The 16,565-nt window shown below is 60.8% G+C and overlaps 1 protein-coding gene across 2 annotated transcripts in view; it reads left to right on the forward strand.

The window, feature by feature from the left end:
* Nucleotides 1-16,565, forward strand: part of CEMIP (cell migration inducing hyaluronidase 1) — a 107,747-nt gene that overhangs the window by 72,771 nt on the left and 18,411 nt on the right. For both annotated transcript variants that reach the window (XM_037053491.1, XM_037053492.1), the window contains exons 13-19: nucleotides 4,757-4,932; nucleotides 6,043-6,252; nucleotides 12,010-12,215; nucleotides 12,836-12,905; nucleotides 13,556-13,684; nucleotides 15,246-15,331; nucleotides 16,423-16,554. In XM_037053491.1, coding sequence (XP_036909386.1) covers nucleotides 4,757-4,932; nucleotides 6,043-6,252; nucleotides 12,010-12,215; nucleotides 12,836-12,905; nucleotides 13,556-13,684; nucleotides 15,246-15,331; nucleotides 16,423-16,554 — 1,009 coding nt within the window. The remainder of the gene's footprint in view (nucleotides 1-4,756; nucleotides 4,933-6,042; nucleotides 6,253-12,009; nucleotides 12,216-12,835; nucleotides 12,906-13,555; nucleotides 13,685-15,245; nucleotides 15,332-16,422; nucleotides 16,555-16,565) is intronic.

Here is a 16,565-nt window from a genome sequence, read left to right on the forward strand (position 1 = left end):
CCAGCCCCACTCCCCGCTGACTCCCACGCTCCAAGTTCAGATGGAAGGTCCACTTGACTCTGCTCACAGCTTCGCGCTCACATGAAAACAGCACCTCCTGGTGGACAGTGTCAGAAGAGCCCCAGGCAGGGAGGGGGGGTGTGTGTGCGTGCACATGTGTGCCCAGGGGAAGCTCCCATTTCTCCTGTGCAGCCCGAGGCGCCTCCATCTGGCTCTCCATCTTCCCGTGACAGCGCACAGGCACTCCACCTGCTTCCTCCTTTCGCAGAAGGGCCCCGTTACCTCCGAGGGTTCGCCGTCCCCAGCTGGCTGCAGAGAGGGACACAGGCTTTCTGGGTCCTTCTTCACTCTGCCCTGTTCCAGTAAACAGGCATCTTCAGGGTTTCTGATGGGAAACAGATGAGGGGACCAACGCAGTGAAAACGTGTGAATCATCTAACCAAGTATTTCAGAGCTCCGCCAGCCACAGTGTGATTCCCAACACCTCCCCACAGGGCAGTTACAGAACTCTTCATTCCTCTGCCCTTTTCCACGCCGGCTCCGCGCTCCGCTTTGCTTGTGGCCGCCCTTCCCCCGTGTTTGAATAACCGTCCTGTCAGGTGGCACCGACGTGCCTGTGGCTCCTGTGCTGTGCAGGGCACTCGTACGCTCCATCCTGCTCCCGCCTGGTGAGGAGCTCATGGGGGGGAGGGGCATCAGGGGCTGCTGCTTTCTTCAGGACCCAGACTCCTGCTTCCGAACACGGGAGCCACCGGGCACAAGGGGCTATTTCAACATAACTAGGGCTAAATAAAGTGAGAAATCCCATTCCTCTGTCATACTGGCCGGATTTGAAGTGTGTGGTGGCCACACGCGTGCGGCTAGTGGCTTTCCTGTGATGGCACAGGATGGCATGACTGTCGCGTCAGAGTCATGGCAGGGGGCCGGTGTAGACTGGGTGCACCTCCTCGACGGGCTCCTGTGAGCAGGACTCGAACCCAGAGTTGCCCGCCCCAAGGCCCATGACCTACATGGCCTTCCTCCGTGGAGGCCCAGCCCAGCATCCCTGCTGGAAGGTGGCTGCCCTGTGGGGGCAAACCAGGACTCTGGGCTTTAAATTTGCTTCCCTAGGACCTGCCAGCCGAGACCCTCTGGCTTATCCTTGGAGGTCTGAGAGGTGCAGCCCCTCACCCCATTCTGCGGACTCACTGGCCCTGCCAGGTCTGAGCCACAGGACAGGTGTCTGCTTCTCCCACTGAAGGGACCTCGATGTTTGTTCTCCCCTCGACCCACGTAGCTAGCACTGTGCCCACCCTGTGGAGAGGGCTGGGCGGTGGACCCCGGGGGCGCAGGGCAAGCACCAGGGAGGCAGGTCGGTGATTGAGGCCCCTCTGCCTCCCGGCCTCCTGCACCCCGCACCCCAGCCCCTGCCCAGGCTTGCGGCCCTTCTGGGTTGTTTGGGACAAACCTGGCCACGTCTGTGGCTGCTGCTGGGCCTTCAGTATCAGAGCTTCGAGGAGGAGGGCAGGGTGGAGGCCGGGAAACGGGGGCACAGTGTCCTGGGGATAGCGGCCAGGGCGTGGTCTGGGAATGCAGTGAAAGACAGACAAACTGTGGCGAGATTTTGTGTGGGTCCTGATAGGGACTCCGCCGTGGGGCAGGGGAGGGGTGGCAGAAATACGCTGACAGTACAGTAATGCGACTGTACTGTCAGTACTGTGCTAACAGTACAGTAATGTGTAGACTGGGTGCTGTGTTACTGTACAGTACTGTACACATTACTTGCCTGCTCACAGGAGTCTGATAAACACAGTCCCCTGTCCACCTGAAGTCGCTCCCACCCCCTGGCCGGTTTCCCCCAGGGAACCGAGAGCACGTCTGACCTGAGGTCACTGCAGCTGTGCAGCTGGGGCTTGGAGCCCCCATCCCAGCCGTCGCTTGAGGACAGTCCCAGTGACAGCTGTGCATGTCCCCTCTGCTGCACCGGCCCCTGCCCCGTGCCAGGGCTGTCCTGAGCGCTTGCTGAGGGTTGGCTCGGCAAACAGCTCTTGTGAGAGACGTGCTAGTGTTGTTTCCATTGTGTAGGAGAAGAGCCTGAGGACCAGGGAGCTTCAGTAGCGTCAGGGGCTCTAATCGGACTGTGGCTCTGACACAGGCAGCTCGGCCCCAGAGTCGCCGTGCACCCCCATCATCCTGTCTCTCCTGTCATGTTTGACACGGTCCCCGAGGAGGGAGGGTCAGTCTCCTGCTCAGACATCAGGTTTTCGGGCGGACACTGACAGATCGAGAGAAGCCCCCTGAGCCTGAAGTGCGTGCGCCCTGAGGCCTGGTGGGAAGCCTGGATGGGGGGTGGTGTGGCCTGGTCCCCTGGCTCTGCTGAGCATGGCCGCACACGACACCCACAGGCGGATGCTGGGGGCCCGGGTGACAGCCACACGGGCGCGGTGGAGCAGGCCGTCCCAGTTGGGGGGAGTGGCTCAGAGAGACGTGCAGAGAAACACAACAGCCAAGGCTTGTGCAGGGGAGGGCGGCTCTGCTCTGGCCGGCACCTGCGCTGGGGCTGCCTGCTCACTGCACCCCGTGCAGAGGGGGCTGCCGCTGGGCCTTAACGCTGTGTGGACTGGCGGCCCTGTGACCCAAAGCAGAAGGCGAGGGGGTGCCCTGGTACAGGCAGGGCCCGGGAGTCTGCAAGGCTGACTCACTTCAGATGTGCCTGGCACCTTTCAGACTCATTTCAGGGTGTGAGCCCTGGGTGAAACCGAGGGCCTGAGGCCTGTGGCGCCCACTTCGGACTCTGCCTTCAGCCAGGGGCACGGGCCTGGGCCTCAGATCTCGGGGAAAAGGGTACCTTACAGTAAACAGACTTTGTGAAGCTGGTTTTTTAAATACCTAAGCCCTTTTTGAGAACTCTGCCAGTCGGCTGAGCAGTGGCCCCAAAGACGTCCACATCCTGATCCTCAGGACCCGTGACTGTTACCCGACTCAGCAGAAGGGCCTTTGCCAGTGTGAAGAGGTCAAGGCTGTGAGAGGGTGACTGTGGGGTCATCCTCTGGGCCCAAGGGGGTCACAAGGGACACAGAAGGGTCAGAGTCAGGGGGGCAGTGACACATGGACATAGCGGATGAGAGCGACTCGTGTCAGAGAGAGGGGCACATGGAGGTGTGTGAATCTGAGAACAGCCAGAATGGGGGGCTGCTGACCCAGTGAGACTGACCTCAGACCTCTGACCTCCACGGCTGTAGGAAAAGAAACAACGGCTGTTTTAAGCCACAAGTTTGTGGTGACTTGTTATAGCAGCCCTAGGAAGCTGATACTGACTCCAAAGGGGATGTTTTCTTGGCTTAGCCATGAGCTGGGTTCATTTCTTTGAACTAACATGCTTTAAAGAAACCGCCACCTCCCTGAGACTGCAGAATTCCAGAACAATCCACATCCTCAGAAATACTGCAGACCCAGCACAGGGCGTGTGCTGGGGGCAGGGGGGGGAAGGGGGCCGGCTCTTCTCTGGCTGAAAGAGCAGGGTGGGGTCGCTGCTGGTGGGCACTGCCCAGGGCTCCTGGTGACCACGGGCTTTGCATGTGGTTACTGTGTCACGGGGCTGAGTGACGTGAGTGCTCTGTGGCTCAAGTCAAGGTCGCAGCACTGGCAACGTGGTGTCTGTGGTGTGGTTCAGGCTGCGGCCCCACTTGAGAGATTGCTGCTCCTCAGAACGCCATCCTCAGCTGGAAGGGAAAGTGCCTGCCTGCCAGGGCAGCAGTCCCAGCGAGGCACACAGGGTCACAAATCCCATCACGTAGCCTGGCTGGCTAACATCTCTTTATTCCGGAAGGTCAGGGGGTCATTGTGGAGGCAGAATTTGGGGCCGAAAATCAAAGGTGTTTCCAAAGTTCTGGCTGGTCGCCCTGGGGTCAGGCTCAGGGTCAGTGGTACAAGGGACAACTCCTTGTCTGCTTCACGGCCAGGAGGGTGGGAGTGGGGGGGTCACAGTGATGTCAGCACCAGTTCGGGGAAAGCTCTCCTACACTGTTCCAAACAGTACATACAGGCACCCAGCACCCGGCCACAGTGCTGGACACGGACATCTGATCCGGCTCTTCCCAGAAAACCTGGTTGTAGGTGCACACTCGGCATGAGGCTGAAGGCGGTCGGTCACACGGGCCATGTCTGGGACAGACCCGCTTACTGTCCTAGACCTGGCTTGGCTCTGCGTTGCTGCAGTGCCAGCTGGCGGGCAGTCCAGGGCGTGAGCTCTGTGGGGACATCAGGGCCCAGGTGTCCTCTCTCTTGTTGCTGTGCCATCTCCCAGGCATGGTCCTCACCACCTGGGGGAGCCTGGACCACCCCCACATGCCCACATTCCAGCCCAGGGGTCAGGGCAAGAGTGCAGCCCATCAAGGGTGCACAGATCACTTCTGCCCATCCTGTGGACACCACAGGGGGCCTGGGACAGGTGGCCCTCCCCAGGAACATGGGTAGCCCTAAAATGCTGGAGATTCTAGTGCCACAAGCAGAAGAGGGGACAGATACTGGGGGCCACAGAGCTATTTCTGCTATAGGCTTCAGATCTGCACATGCGTGGCCGTGAATCCCCCTCTCCACTCACACGAGTAACTTCGCCTCCCTGAGCATCCTTCTTCCGGGCAGTGGGATCCAGGGCCGTGGGACCAGCATGCACGCGGGTCCCGGGGAGACCTACGCCGGAGCTGTGGAGGCAGCTGGCAGGGTCCTGGGGCCCATGCAGTCCCTCCGATTTACGCACCCCCCCTTTCCGCCCCAGGGAAACCGATGTACCTGCACATCGGGGAGGAGATCGATGGCGTGGACATGCGGGCCGAGGTGGGGCTCCTGACCCGGAACATCGTGGTCATGGGGGCGATGGAGAGTGCGTGCTACCCCTACAGCAACCACATCTGCGACTTCTTTGACTTCGATACCTTTGGGGGCCACATCAAGGTAGGGTCTGCCCGGCCGAGGCCAGAAGCCCCACCAGAATCCCCGTGATGCCCATGGGTGGGAGGGAGGAGCGTGGAGGGGCGGGAGCAGGGACCAAGGGAACCTGTGGAAGTTGGAGAAGGCTTCTGTATTGCCCACTGGCTTGCTGTCCCTCCCATCAGTGCTTGGGGACAGGAGAGACAGTGGAGCCAACCTGGGGGTGGCTCTCTACTCCCTGGTCACACCCTGTCACCCTGCACTCCCCACCTTCCCAATTTCCAACCCCAATCATGGCTCTCATTCTGTCTTTATCATTTAATCCTGACCCCTTTCCTGACAGAAGGGGTCAGTGCATGAAACCCCCAAAAAGGCCTGTGCACCAGAGACCCACTAACGTGCAGGTCGGTGATAAGTGGGGGGCGGAAGCTCTAGCCCTGACTTAACCTGTGAGTGTCCGGCAGAGAGCCAGCAACGTTAGCGCCGCAGAGAGAGGAGAATGGCGACGGCACCAGAGCTCATGTTCTCCTGGCCCTAAGCTGCAGGAGCCATTTGTTTGGCATGGCTGCGTGCAGCCCCTGCGTGCAGAATAACAGTGTCCTGGGGTTTTGTGAGGAGGACAGTTCTCTGGAAGCTGAAATGTGTGCTTTAAGGATAAGACGTCTCGGTAAATAACCGAGAAGAACCACAGAGTGAAACTTACAGAGCGCGGGCCCTCTTGGCACGTCGGGGACACGGTGTTTGGCTGTGCGGGCCTGCATCACGGGGTGTCCAACGTCCCTGGTCTGCGCCCATTCAGTGCTTTGTCACCACCCACCTCACCTCTACGTAGTTCCCCTTCCTCACGACCATCAGTGGCCTCAGGGGCAGGGAAAGAGGGCAGGAGTGAGCCCGTCTCTGCCCCCGTCCCGTGCCAGGCCACTGCCTGGCCACATCCCCGCGGCCAGGTAGCACCTCATCTCCCCTGGGGTAAGAAGGCCCCGGGCACAGAGACCGTGTTTGGTTTACCTGAGGCAGGATTAACAGAGCCCTTGGAGGGGAAGGGAGCGGGGGCAGTAGTGAGGCCGTGGGCAGTAGTGAGGGGCCGGGGAACGCCTCGCAGGCTCCTCCCGACTCTTGCCTCTGCTTCCCCAGTTTGCACTGGGCTTTAAGGCGGTGCATCTGGAGGGCGTGGAGCTGAAGCACATGGGGCAGCAGCTGCTGGGCCAGTACCCGATTCACTTCCACCTGGCTGGCGATGTGGACCAGCAGGGCGGCTACGACCCGCCCACCTACATCCGGGACCTGTCCATCCACCACACCTTCTCCCGCTGTGTCACTGTCCACGGCTCCAACGGCTTGTTGGTGAGTCCCTCCTTCCCGGGAGGGAGGGTCCTCCAGGGTCCTCACCCCCTCCCCCGTCATGCCAGTCCACTCGCCGCTGGGCCCAGGGGCTGTGAATGCCCACCAAAGGGGGCTTGAATCCCATCACGTAGCCTGGGGTCACCAGCGGCAGAACCAGCCTTCCCTCCGGTCTTGGAGTGATCTGCCCGCACGGCGGGCTGCCAGCCAGAGGGGAAGGAGGGAGGAAGAGCACCAGGTGCAGAGTGCGCGGTGGGCACTGGGAGTCCGAGCCCAGGGGCGGGCCGTTCCGTGGCCGTGTGGCGTGACAGGTCTGCTCACCGCACACGGGGGGCCATGCCCCACCGAGCAAACCAGCGGGTCTGTTTCTTCTGGTAAACCGAGGGTCCGTCAGAGCAAGGGCTGCTGGGAGAAATGTCCCCGTCAGCAAACTGGTGTCTGAGTCAGAGGCTTGTCTTGATCCGTAGTTAGTTCTGACGCCGAGTTGATTCCTCCTTAAGTGAACCCGCGTTTTCTGTAAACGTCTCAAATGGGACGTTACTAAATGGCACCCCGCAGGCTGACTGCAGCCTGTGTTTGAGTTGGCCCACACGGTGTTTAGAGAAGCGTTTGGTCGTTTTTACGCTAAACTGATAATTTTACACTAAATTGAACTTCCTTTAAATGGACTGAACTTATAGCCTCTGTGAACTTTAAAACCGGATGTCGCAAAATACCACCCTGAGAGCTGAGTCCAGCCACCAGATGTGTTTTCCTTGGCTTCAAGACTGTTTAAAGAAACACTCAGATTCGTTTCTATCATGTAAAAATTGGGAGATTTCACACGGACGTCTGGATTTTTGGCTTTTCTTGAGAAGTCAGCCGAGTTGGTAGCACCAGGCCCGCATTCCTGCCTGGTCAGAGTCGCGGTGGCCCCGCTGCACTGGGCCGTGTTCCCCGCGGACCCCGTGCCCACCACTTCCTAGTGCCTTTCAGGGAACTCCCTGGCCGGTGCCACCAGGGCATTTGCGCCTGTGACTCTGGNTGAACTTCCTTTAAATGGACTGAACTTATAGCCTCTGTGAACTTTAAAACCGGATGTCGCAAAATACCACCCTGAGAGCTGAGTCCAGCCACCAGATGTGTTTTCCTTGGCTTCAAGACTGTTTAAAGAAACACTCAGATTCGTTTCTATCATGTAAAAATTGGGAGATTTCACACGGACGTCTGGATTTTTGGCTTTTCTTGAGAAGTCAGCCGAGTTGGCAGCACCAGGCCCGCATTCCTGCCTGGTCAGAGTCGCGGCGGCCCCGCTGCACTGGGCCGTGTTCCCCGCGGACCCCGTGCCCACCACTTCCTAGTGCCTTTCAGGGAACTCCCTGGCCAGTGCCACCAGGGCATTTGCGCCTGTGACTCTGGCTTTAAACCAAGCAGAGTGAACGTCCCCACCAGGCATGCGATGAAGGGAAGATGAAGAGGCTTGTCGGCATGTCGCTGGGGAAGCCACTTTTGCTTCTGTTGGATGTGCTCATCTGTCACAGAGGAGTGCCCGCGTCTCTGTGTTTTACGTTCTGTGACCAGGAACCCCACTGGGCACAGCGACAGAGCGTGGGCTTCGGGGCCGGTCCGCAGGGCGTGGGCTGTGGGACCGCGGGCACGCAGCTTCGGCTCTCCAACCCTCAGTTCCCGGCAAAGTCAGGTGAGGGAAGGGCGCCCAACACACCGGCCCTGCAGGCGCCGTGCACCAGGGAGGGCTCACCCGGACCTGTCGGCCAGGAACCAGCCGGCTCTCCCCAGAGGGCGGTGAGAGGACTCGGGTGGGAACAGAGGCCAGAAGACGTGGGACTTGTTTCCGGCTCGTGGGGGCAGCAGGAATCACAGTGCATCTAGACCATCGGGGGCTGCGGGGGGCACCGTGCAGGCTGGGACCCTGCCCCACTGGCCCTGCCCCTCCCCAGCAGTGGGGCAGGGGCCGTCATGTTGCCTCTGCCTCCTCTTCCGTGCCTGTCCCATGTGCTTGTCATGAGTGCCTGCCTGTCCTGTGTGCTTGTTGTGAGTGTCTGTTCTGTGTGCTTGTTGTGAGAACTGGGTGCAGAGCCGGGCACACTCAGCCCGGGAGCGGCACCCGGTCTGGGACTTTGTGGGAAGGACACGAGGCAGGGAGCTACAGACGTTCTCGCTCAGGTGGGGCTAGAGCTCGGAGCGTGTGGTGGGAAAGAGCCACGTGGACTTGCTGAAGAAGCGCCTGACTCAGGGGCTTCATTTGTTCCAAGCATTTATTCCCAAGTTTTGTCCTTAAATTAGCTTCCAGTCCCCTGTCTAACTTCACTGAAGAGGAAGATACTAAAACAACTCGCCAGCTGATTGCAGACGTGGGTCGGTCCTAGTGGTAGCCACTCTGACCTCGGGCAGTCCGGCACACAGTGTGGCCTCGGGCAGTCCGGCACACAGTGTGGCCTCGGGCAGGCCTGCTCTCAGTGTGGGCGTAGAGCTGGTCTGCTTGCCCTGTGGCCTTGGGCAGCTCTTCGCTCAGGCAGTTTCCTTGCACGTGGTGTTTGGGAAATGCAGCTGCCGCCTTTGCGTGATGTTTGTGGCCGACTCTGTGATGGGAAACCAGCCTCAGAGCCAGGGGCCCAGGTCTGCGTCTCAGCGGGGATGCGGGCTAGGGGAGGCGGGGAGAGGCGGTGCAAGCCAGGTGTTGGAGCTGAGAGAGGTCTCAGGTCCACCGGGCACTGGCCCTGAGGAGCAGCCAGACAGGCCATTGGGACCCCAGCAGAGACCCGTCTGTGCAGCCAGAGCCCTAGACGGCCTCTTGGAACCAGAAGACCCTGGCCATCCGGGCGCAAGGCCCTCCTGCTCTCCGGCCCTGAGGGACTGTGGCCACCAGTCGGGGAGGGAGCATCTCAGCTCGGGGTGGTGTCCATGTGCCGGCCCCCTGTCCCTTCCCTGAGCGCAGGGCAGGAGGGCCAGTGCCCTGGCTCCCGGCCTCAGAGCCCTGGGAGCTGTGGCCAAGGCTTCTGTCCTCCCTGGGCTCCCCTCGACCCAGCACCGTGCCTGCGACTCATACTGCCACACTCAACGTCTCCTTCCCACAAGCTCGAGTGAGGAACCAGACTCTTGTCGTTGGTGTCCCTACACGTTTCACCGGCCAGGGCTTCCACGGGCAGATGGGGGTAAGAGACGGGAGGAGGCACAGAAATCAGCTGGAAGTGGAGTAACGGGCTCTCTTCCTAGTGGTCCCCAAACCCCCGCCTCCCTGCCACCTGCCGCCCCTCCTGCACCCCTGGGGGTGCCTCCCAAATGCCCCCAGAGTTCCGTGTTAGGCAGAGTGGGATTTGGTTCTGCTTTCTTCCCCAGCTTCTGTTTGAGCATTCAAACCCTCCCCAAGACCCTGAAGAACAAGTGACCAGCCGCTGCAGGGCCTTGTCCTTGTGGTCTGCACACAGTGGAGGAGGAGGGGCAGGGCTCAGGCGTCACAGCTGTCACATGTGCACACGTCTGCCGGATTTCTTGGGGACACGGGTTGCACCTGCCCGGGGGGCAGGGACAGGTGTGGTGCAGGTGCAGGGCCTCTGTGTGAGGCCGCCCTTCCTCTCCTCGCTGTGGACAGGCCAGCGGCGGTGCTGTTAGGTGGGCGCCCCATGTCTTGCCGTGCACGGGCGGCTCCCCTCTTGGCCTGTCTGGCTGCACTCCCAAGAGCGCCCGTTTTCACTCTCAGGGGTGTCCTGGTGCACACAGCGACCACACGGCACCCCCGCTGGAGAGGGCCCCTGGGAGCCGAGGGGTTTCCCCTCACCGTCTCCGGCGGGGATGGACAGCAGGCGCAGGCCTCAAATGGGTTTTTGGAGTCTGCCTCGGGACAGCCGTGCCCCCGCAGGGAAGCCGACCGGAAGAAAGGGGGAAATGCCGTCCGTTTGAGAGAACGGCAGAGGGCTGGCACGCGGCTTTGGGCCAGCCTGCCCCCGACACAGTGCTTTCCGAGTGTCTGTGCACACCTGTCTGTGGGTCAGCTCCTCCCTCCTGTCCAGCTGGCTCTCTACTTACCCGTCTACCTGCGCACTTATGTACCTGTCTGTGCACCTTTCTCTCCGTCTCCTTACCTGTCTCTCTGTGTCACGCTGTGCCCTCGGACTTTGACAGACGGGAAACCTGCTCAGTGGCAGAATGCTGGGGCTGGAAGGGACTTCAGAAGTCCGCCTGTGGCAGAAGGACACTCAGGCGAGTCACACGCCAAGTGTGTGACTACCTCAGGACTTGGGCCTGTGTTCCGCTCCCAACCCGGGGCTGCTTCTGCCTTTTCCTGCGTCTCTCTGGGCTCTGCGTGCCACCCCCAATGACCCCACTCCCAATGACAGGGTTGCGCGTGGTTTCTCCCCCAGGTGCTGCTGGGACGGATTAGTGACAAGTCGTGCGTCTGACAGGTGGAGGACCACGTCTCAGTTCTGTGCCCTCAAGGCCCATGACTCGACCCACCGTCTGCAGGGAGGGAGTGGTAGTTGTGCTAAAGATGAAGTGAGGGTGTCTCTCCACGGCACGTCTCCAGGGTCTCGGAGGGGATGCCTGCAGAGTGAGAATGCACCTCACCCTTTAGTCGCTTGCGTTCAAAGAAGGGCACCCGAAGCGCGGCCAGAATAGTCGGCAGAGGATGCATTGGGGAAGAGCTTTGGGCGAGGGGGCAGGAGGCCAGGGTATGTAGGGGGCCGTACCCCATGAGGCTGATGAGTGCCGTGGGACACTGCCCGTCCCCTCCCAGTACAGGGAAGGCGTTGACCTTGCCCTTGGATGTCCCTGTCCGCTCGAGCAGCCCTGTTTTCCTCACCTCTTCCTCCCATGCTTGCCGCTCTGGGCAATCTATGGTGAGCCTGCCCAGCTTACTAGGAGGAAAGGAAGCAGCTTCATGGGGTACTTGGTATTTTGTGAAGTGCTCGTGGGGGACCGAATAGGAGCCTAGCGCCAGCCCTGGGCTGGTGCCGGAGATCACAGTGCAGGGGGTGGGGGTGGTCTGCAGCCCAGGGATCCCCTGTGTGCTGGGTGTCCTCCCCCAGGGGTGGCTGTGGTCCCCACCCCGGCTGGCACACAGGCTGGATGAACCTTGGGCAAATCACTCACCTTTTCTGAGCCCCATTTTTCTCATCTCCAAAACAATTATTACAGGAAGGGGCAGGACTTAAGCCACAGTGAAAGGTACACGAGCCCAGTGCAGGGCTGGGATGTGAAGAGTCCCGGTTCTGGGAGCTCCCAGAGCAGTGAGGAGCAGGAGTTGGCAGCCTTCTCCGGGTCCCAGCCGGGGGGCTGGGGGCGCGCTGGGGGCTGTGAAGCAGGCTGGCCTCGTTGGGTGAGGGCCTACTGAGGGGGCCCACACCAGTCTGGGGAACAGGCCCACCTGGTTGCCCGGCGAGGCTCTCCCCTCCCCACCTTCCCAGTGGGGCCTCCTGCGTGCAGCCCTCCACCTTAGGGCCTGTGCACCGCATTGTTGCTGCGTCCTCACCAGAACAGGCTCAGGTGACCCCATCCACTGCCCCCGACTGGACCTTCCTCTAACATTTTGTCCTTGTCCCGCCCCATGGAGCCTCAGCCACAACACCTCCAGCTAGAAGGGACTTTGAAGTCGCCTCTGCCTGCACCTCCCAGGGTCCACAGCTGTGTCTGGTCCGTGTCCAAACCCCCAGGCCCCTCACAGGGCCTGGATGCAGCTGATGCGGTTCAATGCGTGTTGGATGAACCAACGAGTCCGTGAATGATTGGACGGGGGTGTAACATCCCCTCTCTGGACCCCTACAGGTCAAGGACGTGGTGGGCTACAACTCTTTGGGCCACTGCTTCTTCACGGAGGACGGGCCGGAGGAACGCAACACCTTTGACCACTGCCTCGGCCTCCTGGTCAAGTCTGGGACCCTCCTGCCCTCTGACCGTGACAGCAGGATGTGCAAGACAATCACGGAGGACTCGTACCCGGGCTACATCCCCAAGCCCAGGCAGGACTGCAAGTGAGCGCCCCCACCCCGTGCCCGCGCCAGGACCCCAGACTTCCGGCCCAGGGCTGACTACCACACCTTGGCTCTGAGCAGCGGGTACTGCCAGCCCCAAACCACCTGCTGCACAGAGGGGAGGGGCATTTCCCTTCTCAGGTGCCCCGTGGGCATCCTTTGTCCAAAGAGAACTATGGTTCTTGCCCTGTAGCTTCTCCTGATGCCAGGCAGTGTGCTCTCCGTGGCGAGCACGCTGCCCGGCTCCCCTCAAGTGCACGTCGGCGCCAGCCACCCTGGTCACCTGTAGACGTGGGAGAGACAGAGCTCCTCGTGGGGCCAGCCTTGAGTCCTGGGCTCTCCCTGAGAAACACCCCCTTCCTGGTTCTCCCGACTTGGATTTATTTATAGCCCATCTCAGGCTTTACCTACACACGGCGTCTACCTCAAAGAGCCACGCCGTGTCAAATTCTGAGCACTTCCGGTGCTTTAGTGTACCCTGCTCCCATGAGAACACTGGGTTTCAGACCCAAACCATCCGTGAGTGCGCAGCCTCTGGAGGCCTTTGCCGGAGAGCCTGACGTGGCCCCCGTGGCCACGCGGGGCTGGGCTGCGGTCTGATGCCGTCCTTCCCCCTGCAGCGGTGTGTCCACCTTTTGGATGGCCAACCCCAACAACAACCTCGTGAACTGCGCTGCTGCAGGGTCTGAGGTGAGCAGGACTCTCTTCTTTGGAGGAAAAGGGGGTGGAAGCCGGAGGTTTGGGGGGGCCAGGGCCAACCCCGAAGTCTGTGAATTCCGAACCCCAGCTTGGAGTGAGAAGGACTGGCTTTCAGTGGTGGTCGTGCCTTCACTGCCGAGAGCAAGGCATTTTATGTGCGATGACCCATCAGTAGATTGAAATCGCTGTCGCTTAGAACCGTGCCTGGCGTGTCAGCGTTCTGAAGTCATGTAACTCTTACACTGACCGAGTGAGGCGGCTGCTGTCACCCACCGAGGGGTGGGTGAGGACTCAGGGCGGGTGCTCACAGGACGCACAGGGCCTGCTCTTGCCCGCCCCACCTCCAGTCCCTGGGCCTCGGCTCCCAGGCCTGTAGAGTGAAAGGGAGAAGCTCCCGTGATGTGCCAGGAGGAGGTGGCGCAGACATCCAGCCGCATGGAGCCAGCCCCAACGGGGGGTCTTCACAGCCAGGGTGGCCCCCACAAAGTGCATCAGCTTCAGACTTCTCTCTGCTTCCCGGGCGTGCATTTTAGGGTGGGCGGTGGGACCCAACGGGGGAAATTTGGGGCCACTTGGGCCCCCTCATGAGAGCCTGGCTGGTCCTGAGTCCTGTGGCTTTTCCTCCCCCCCCCCCCCGCCAGGAGACGGGGTTCTGGTTCATTTTCCACCACGTGCCGACGGGCCCCTCGGCGGGGATGTACTCCCCAGGCCACTCGGAGCACGTGCCCCTGGGCAAGTTCCTCAACAACCGAGCGCACTCCAACTACCGGGTGAGTGTTTCTGGGCCCCCGTCCGGGCAGTGCCGGGACCAAGGCCATGGCTGCGGCGTGAGGACTGGGGCAGGGGTGGCCTGGGGCCTCGGGGGCCACGCACACGGAGCCCCAGGCGGCAGGGCTGGTCCTCTGTTCTAATCCCGGACTGTGCAGATGAGTAAGCTGAGGCCCCCGGAGGAGGGTGTGCACATTCAGGGTCGAGAACCAGCAGGGAGTAGACCAGAGGGGAGAGACCTATTCTCAGACCTATTCTCAGAGTGACCTGTGCTTGCACCTGGGGGGCGGCCGGGAGGAGGGCTGGGCAGGGTGGGCCGACCGAGGACCCCAGGCAGGGTCACATTCCAGAAGCTAAGAAAGAAGACAGTTCATGGGGCAAAGGGCAGAGGTGAGGAGGGCCATGGTGCCTCCCGACAGAGAGCATTAGCCAGGCCTCAGAGGGACATTTCCGAGGCTGTCCTGGGTCACGGGGGGCTGAACAGGTCCATGCAGAACAGATCATACAGCTGTGGGGGAGGGGCGGGGAGAAATGGTATTGGCTGGTCGTCAGACCCCTTGGGGACCTTCCCAGGAGGGGTTGGTGGCTCTGTTGGACCTGGGTATTTGCAAAGGTTGGAACCGGTGAGGGTATGTGGGGAGAGTGGTTTCCCACAGGACGTAGGCCAGGGTCCTAGGCACAGGTGAAGGGGCCTTGAGGAAGGTGGCAAGTGGGACAGGAGGGAAGAGGAGGCTCAAGCTGGAGGGACTGGATGTCTGAGCCAAGGAGACCCTGTGCTTGGCGCTCACGCCCGGGGATCCCCACTGCCTGCACGTGCGGGTCCCATCCAGGGCTCTTCACCTGGGCTGTCGTGTGGGTACTCACTGCCCGTCTCCCAGAGGCAACAGCTGAGGCCTCAGAGGTGAGGGGACTGAACATCCTAGCTCAGGAGAGAGGAGCCAGGAGTCCGGCTTTGCACCTAACTCGGGTCACAGGGGCTTCGCCAGAGGTCAGTTGGCAGACTCGGTAGCTGGAGTGACCGCCAGTGATCCAAATGAGAGAACCCTGAGTTTGGGCATTCCTGAAAGGCCAGGGGAATCTGGGAAGGAAGGGACATGCCTCCCTGGGCAGAGCCCCCAGCTGCCCTGGCTCCCCTCGCCATGCCTGACACATGGGCACCTTGGAGCCACATGAGAAAGTGAGGCTCTTTCCTCCAGTCAGGTAGCATCTAAGGTAAGGCCGGGAAGGCTGCAGACAACTGCCCCAAGGTAAAGATGAGACCTGAGTTCGGCATTTCCTTTAAATTGCTGCAGACACACTGCCCAGGAAAGTAGCTTCCTCCTACCTGACCTGGGTCCTGAAGGGGTGTGTGCGCTGGGTGCAGGGCCTTAGCCGAGTGGCCTTGGGCAAGGTCCTTAACCCCTGTAGACCTCAGCTTTTGCCAGCTTTCTCCTCTGCACCTCCAAGAGGACAGAGCAAGGCTGGTTTTCCTGGGGCATTCAGGACAGTGCAGTGAGGCGGGGGGTGAGAAGACGCCTGGCCTGCAGGGGAAGCCAGCGTGACCCCGAATGTGTCCCTCCTCAGGCTGGCATGATCATAGACAACGGCGTCAAAACGACCGAGGCCTCTGCCAAGGACAAGCGGCCCTTCCTCTCTATCATCTCTGCCAGGTGATCAAGGCTTGGGGACCCGGGAGTGAGCGAGCCCCATTCCTTCACGCACGCCTTCATTCACTCATGCATTCCTTCCTCCATTTATTCATGCACTCCTTCCTTCATTCATTCATGTGCGTGTGCATGCATTTCTTTATTTATTCATGCGTACATGCATTCATTCCTTCATGCACTCCTTCATTCACTCATGCATGCATGCATTCATGCATTCCTTCCTCCATTCATTCATGCATGCGTGCATGCATTCCTCCGTTGGTTAGCTGTTTTCCTGCACACTGAGTCAGTTGCTGTGGGGACGGTGGTAACAGTCTGGACAGTACAAAGTCTGCATTTCAGCACTGGGGTTGATGAGGGTTTCAGCAGGAGCCAATACCTGGTCACTCGACAGGATTGGCCTGGGCCACAGCAGGTTGGGCTGGGATCAAAACGTGGAGAGAAAAGGGGAAGAATCTCAGCGTGGATGTAAAGAGAAGGAACGGGCTGGTTGCAGCTGAGGGTACATCCGGGGCGCCGCTGGAGGCCAGGGGCTACTTATAAACCTCCAGGGAGTCAGGGAAACTCAGCCCTTTAAAAAGACCAGGTTGCTTGGTCTCCATCTAAAGTGACACTAGTGACGTCCTCACGTCCTCAGGAGACGTTTGCTGGAGTGGAGTGAGCCTTGGGGCTCCAGGCTTTGTTCTCTGCCCAGGAAGCTGAGGCCTGGAAAAGGCTCTGGGTCATGGTCACCCCCAGTTGCTGGGGAGCTGGCACCTTCTTCCCCGCCTGGTGGCTGCGTGGCGTGCTGGGCGTGGGGCCCTCAGAGGCACTTCCCTCCGAGCTTCGGCCAGCCTGGAGTGGGGAGTGCTCCTCGAGGCTGCCGAGAACAAGTGACGTGTCCTGTCAGGGGCCAGGGACTGGGCCCTGGAGAAGAAGACCTGCTGCTTCTGCTTCGAGCTCAGGGAGTTCACTCCTGCACCCCAGTAAGGGGCGGGGTAGTGTTTTGGCAGAGTCTTGTGGGCACCGTGAGCGGAGGGACACTCACAACCCAGAAGGGGCTCCACTCGGGACCCTCTCATTGACCCCTGGGCCCACCCCGTACCATGTCACAGGTACAGCCCTCACCAGGACGCCGACCTGCTGAAGCCCCGGGAGCCAGCCATCATCAGGCACTTCACCGCCTACAAGAACCAGGACCACGGGGCCTGGCTGCGTGGCGGGGACGTGTGGCTGGACAGCTGCCAGTGAGTCGGAG

Source organism: Sturnira hondurensis, unplaced genomic scaffold (assembly GCF_014824575.4).
Source record: "Sturnira hondurensis isolate 20B ecotype Veracruz unplaced genomic scaffold, ASM1482457v3 Scaffold0007865, whole genome shotgun sequence".
Lineage (NCBI taxonomy): Eukaryota > Metazoa > Chordata > Mammalia > Chiroptera > Phyllostomidae > Sturnira > Sturnira hondurensis.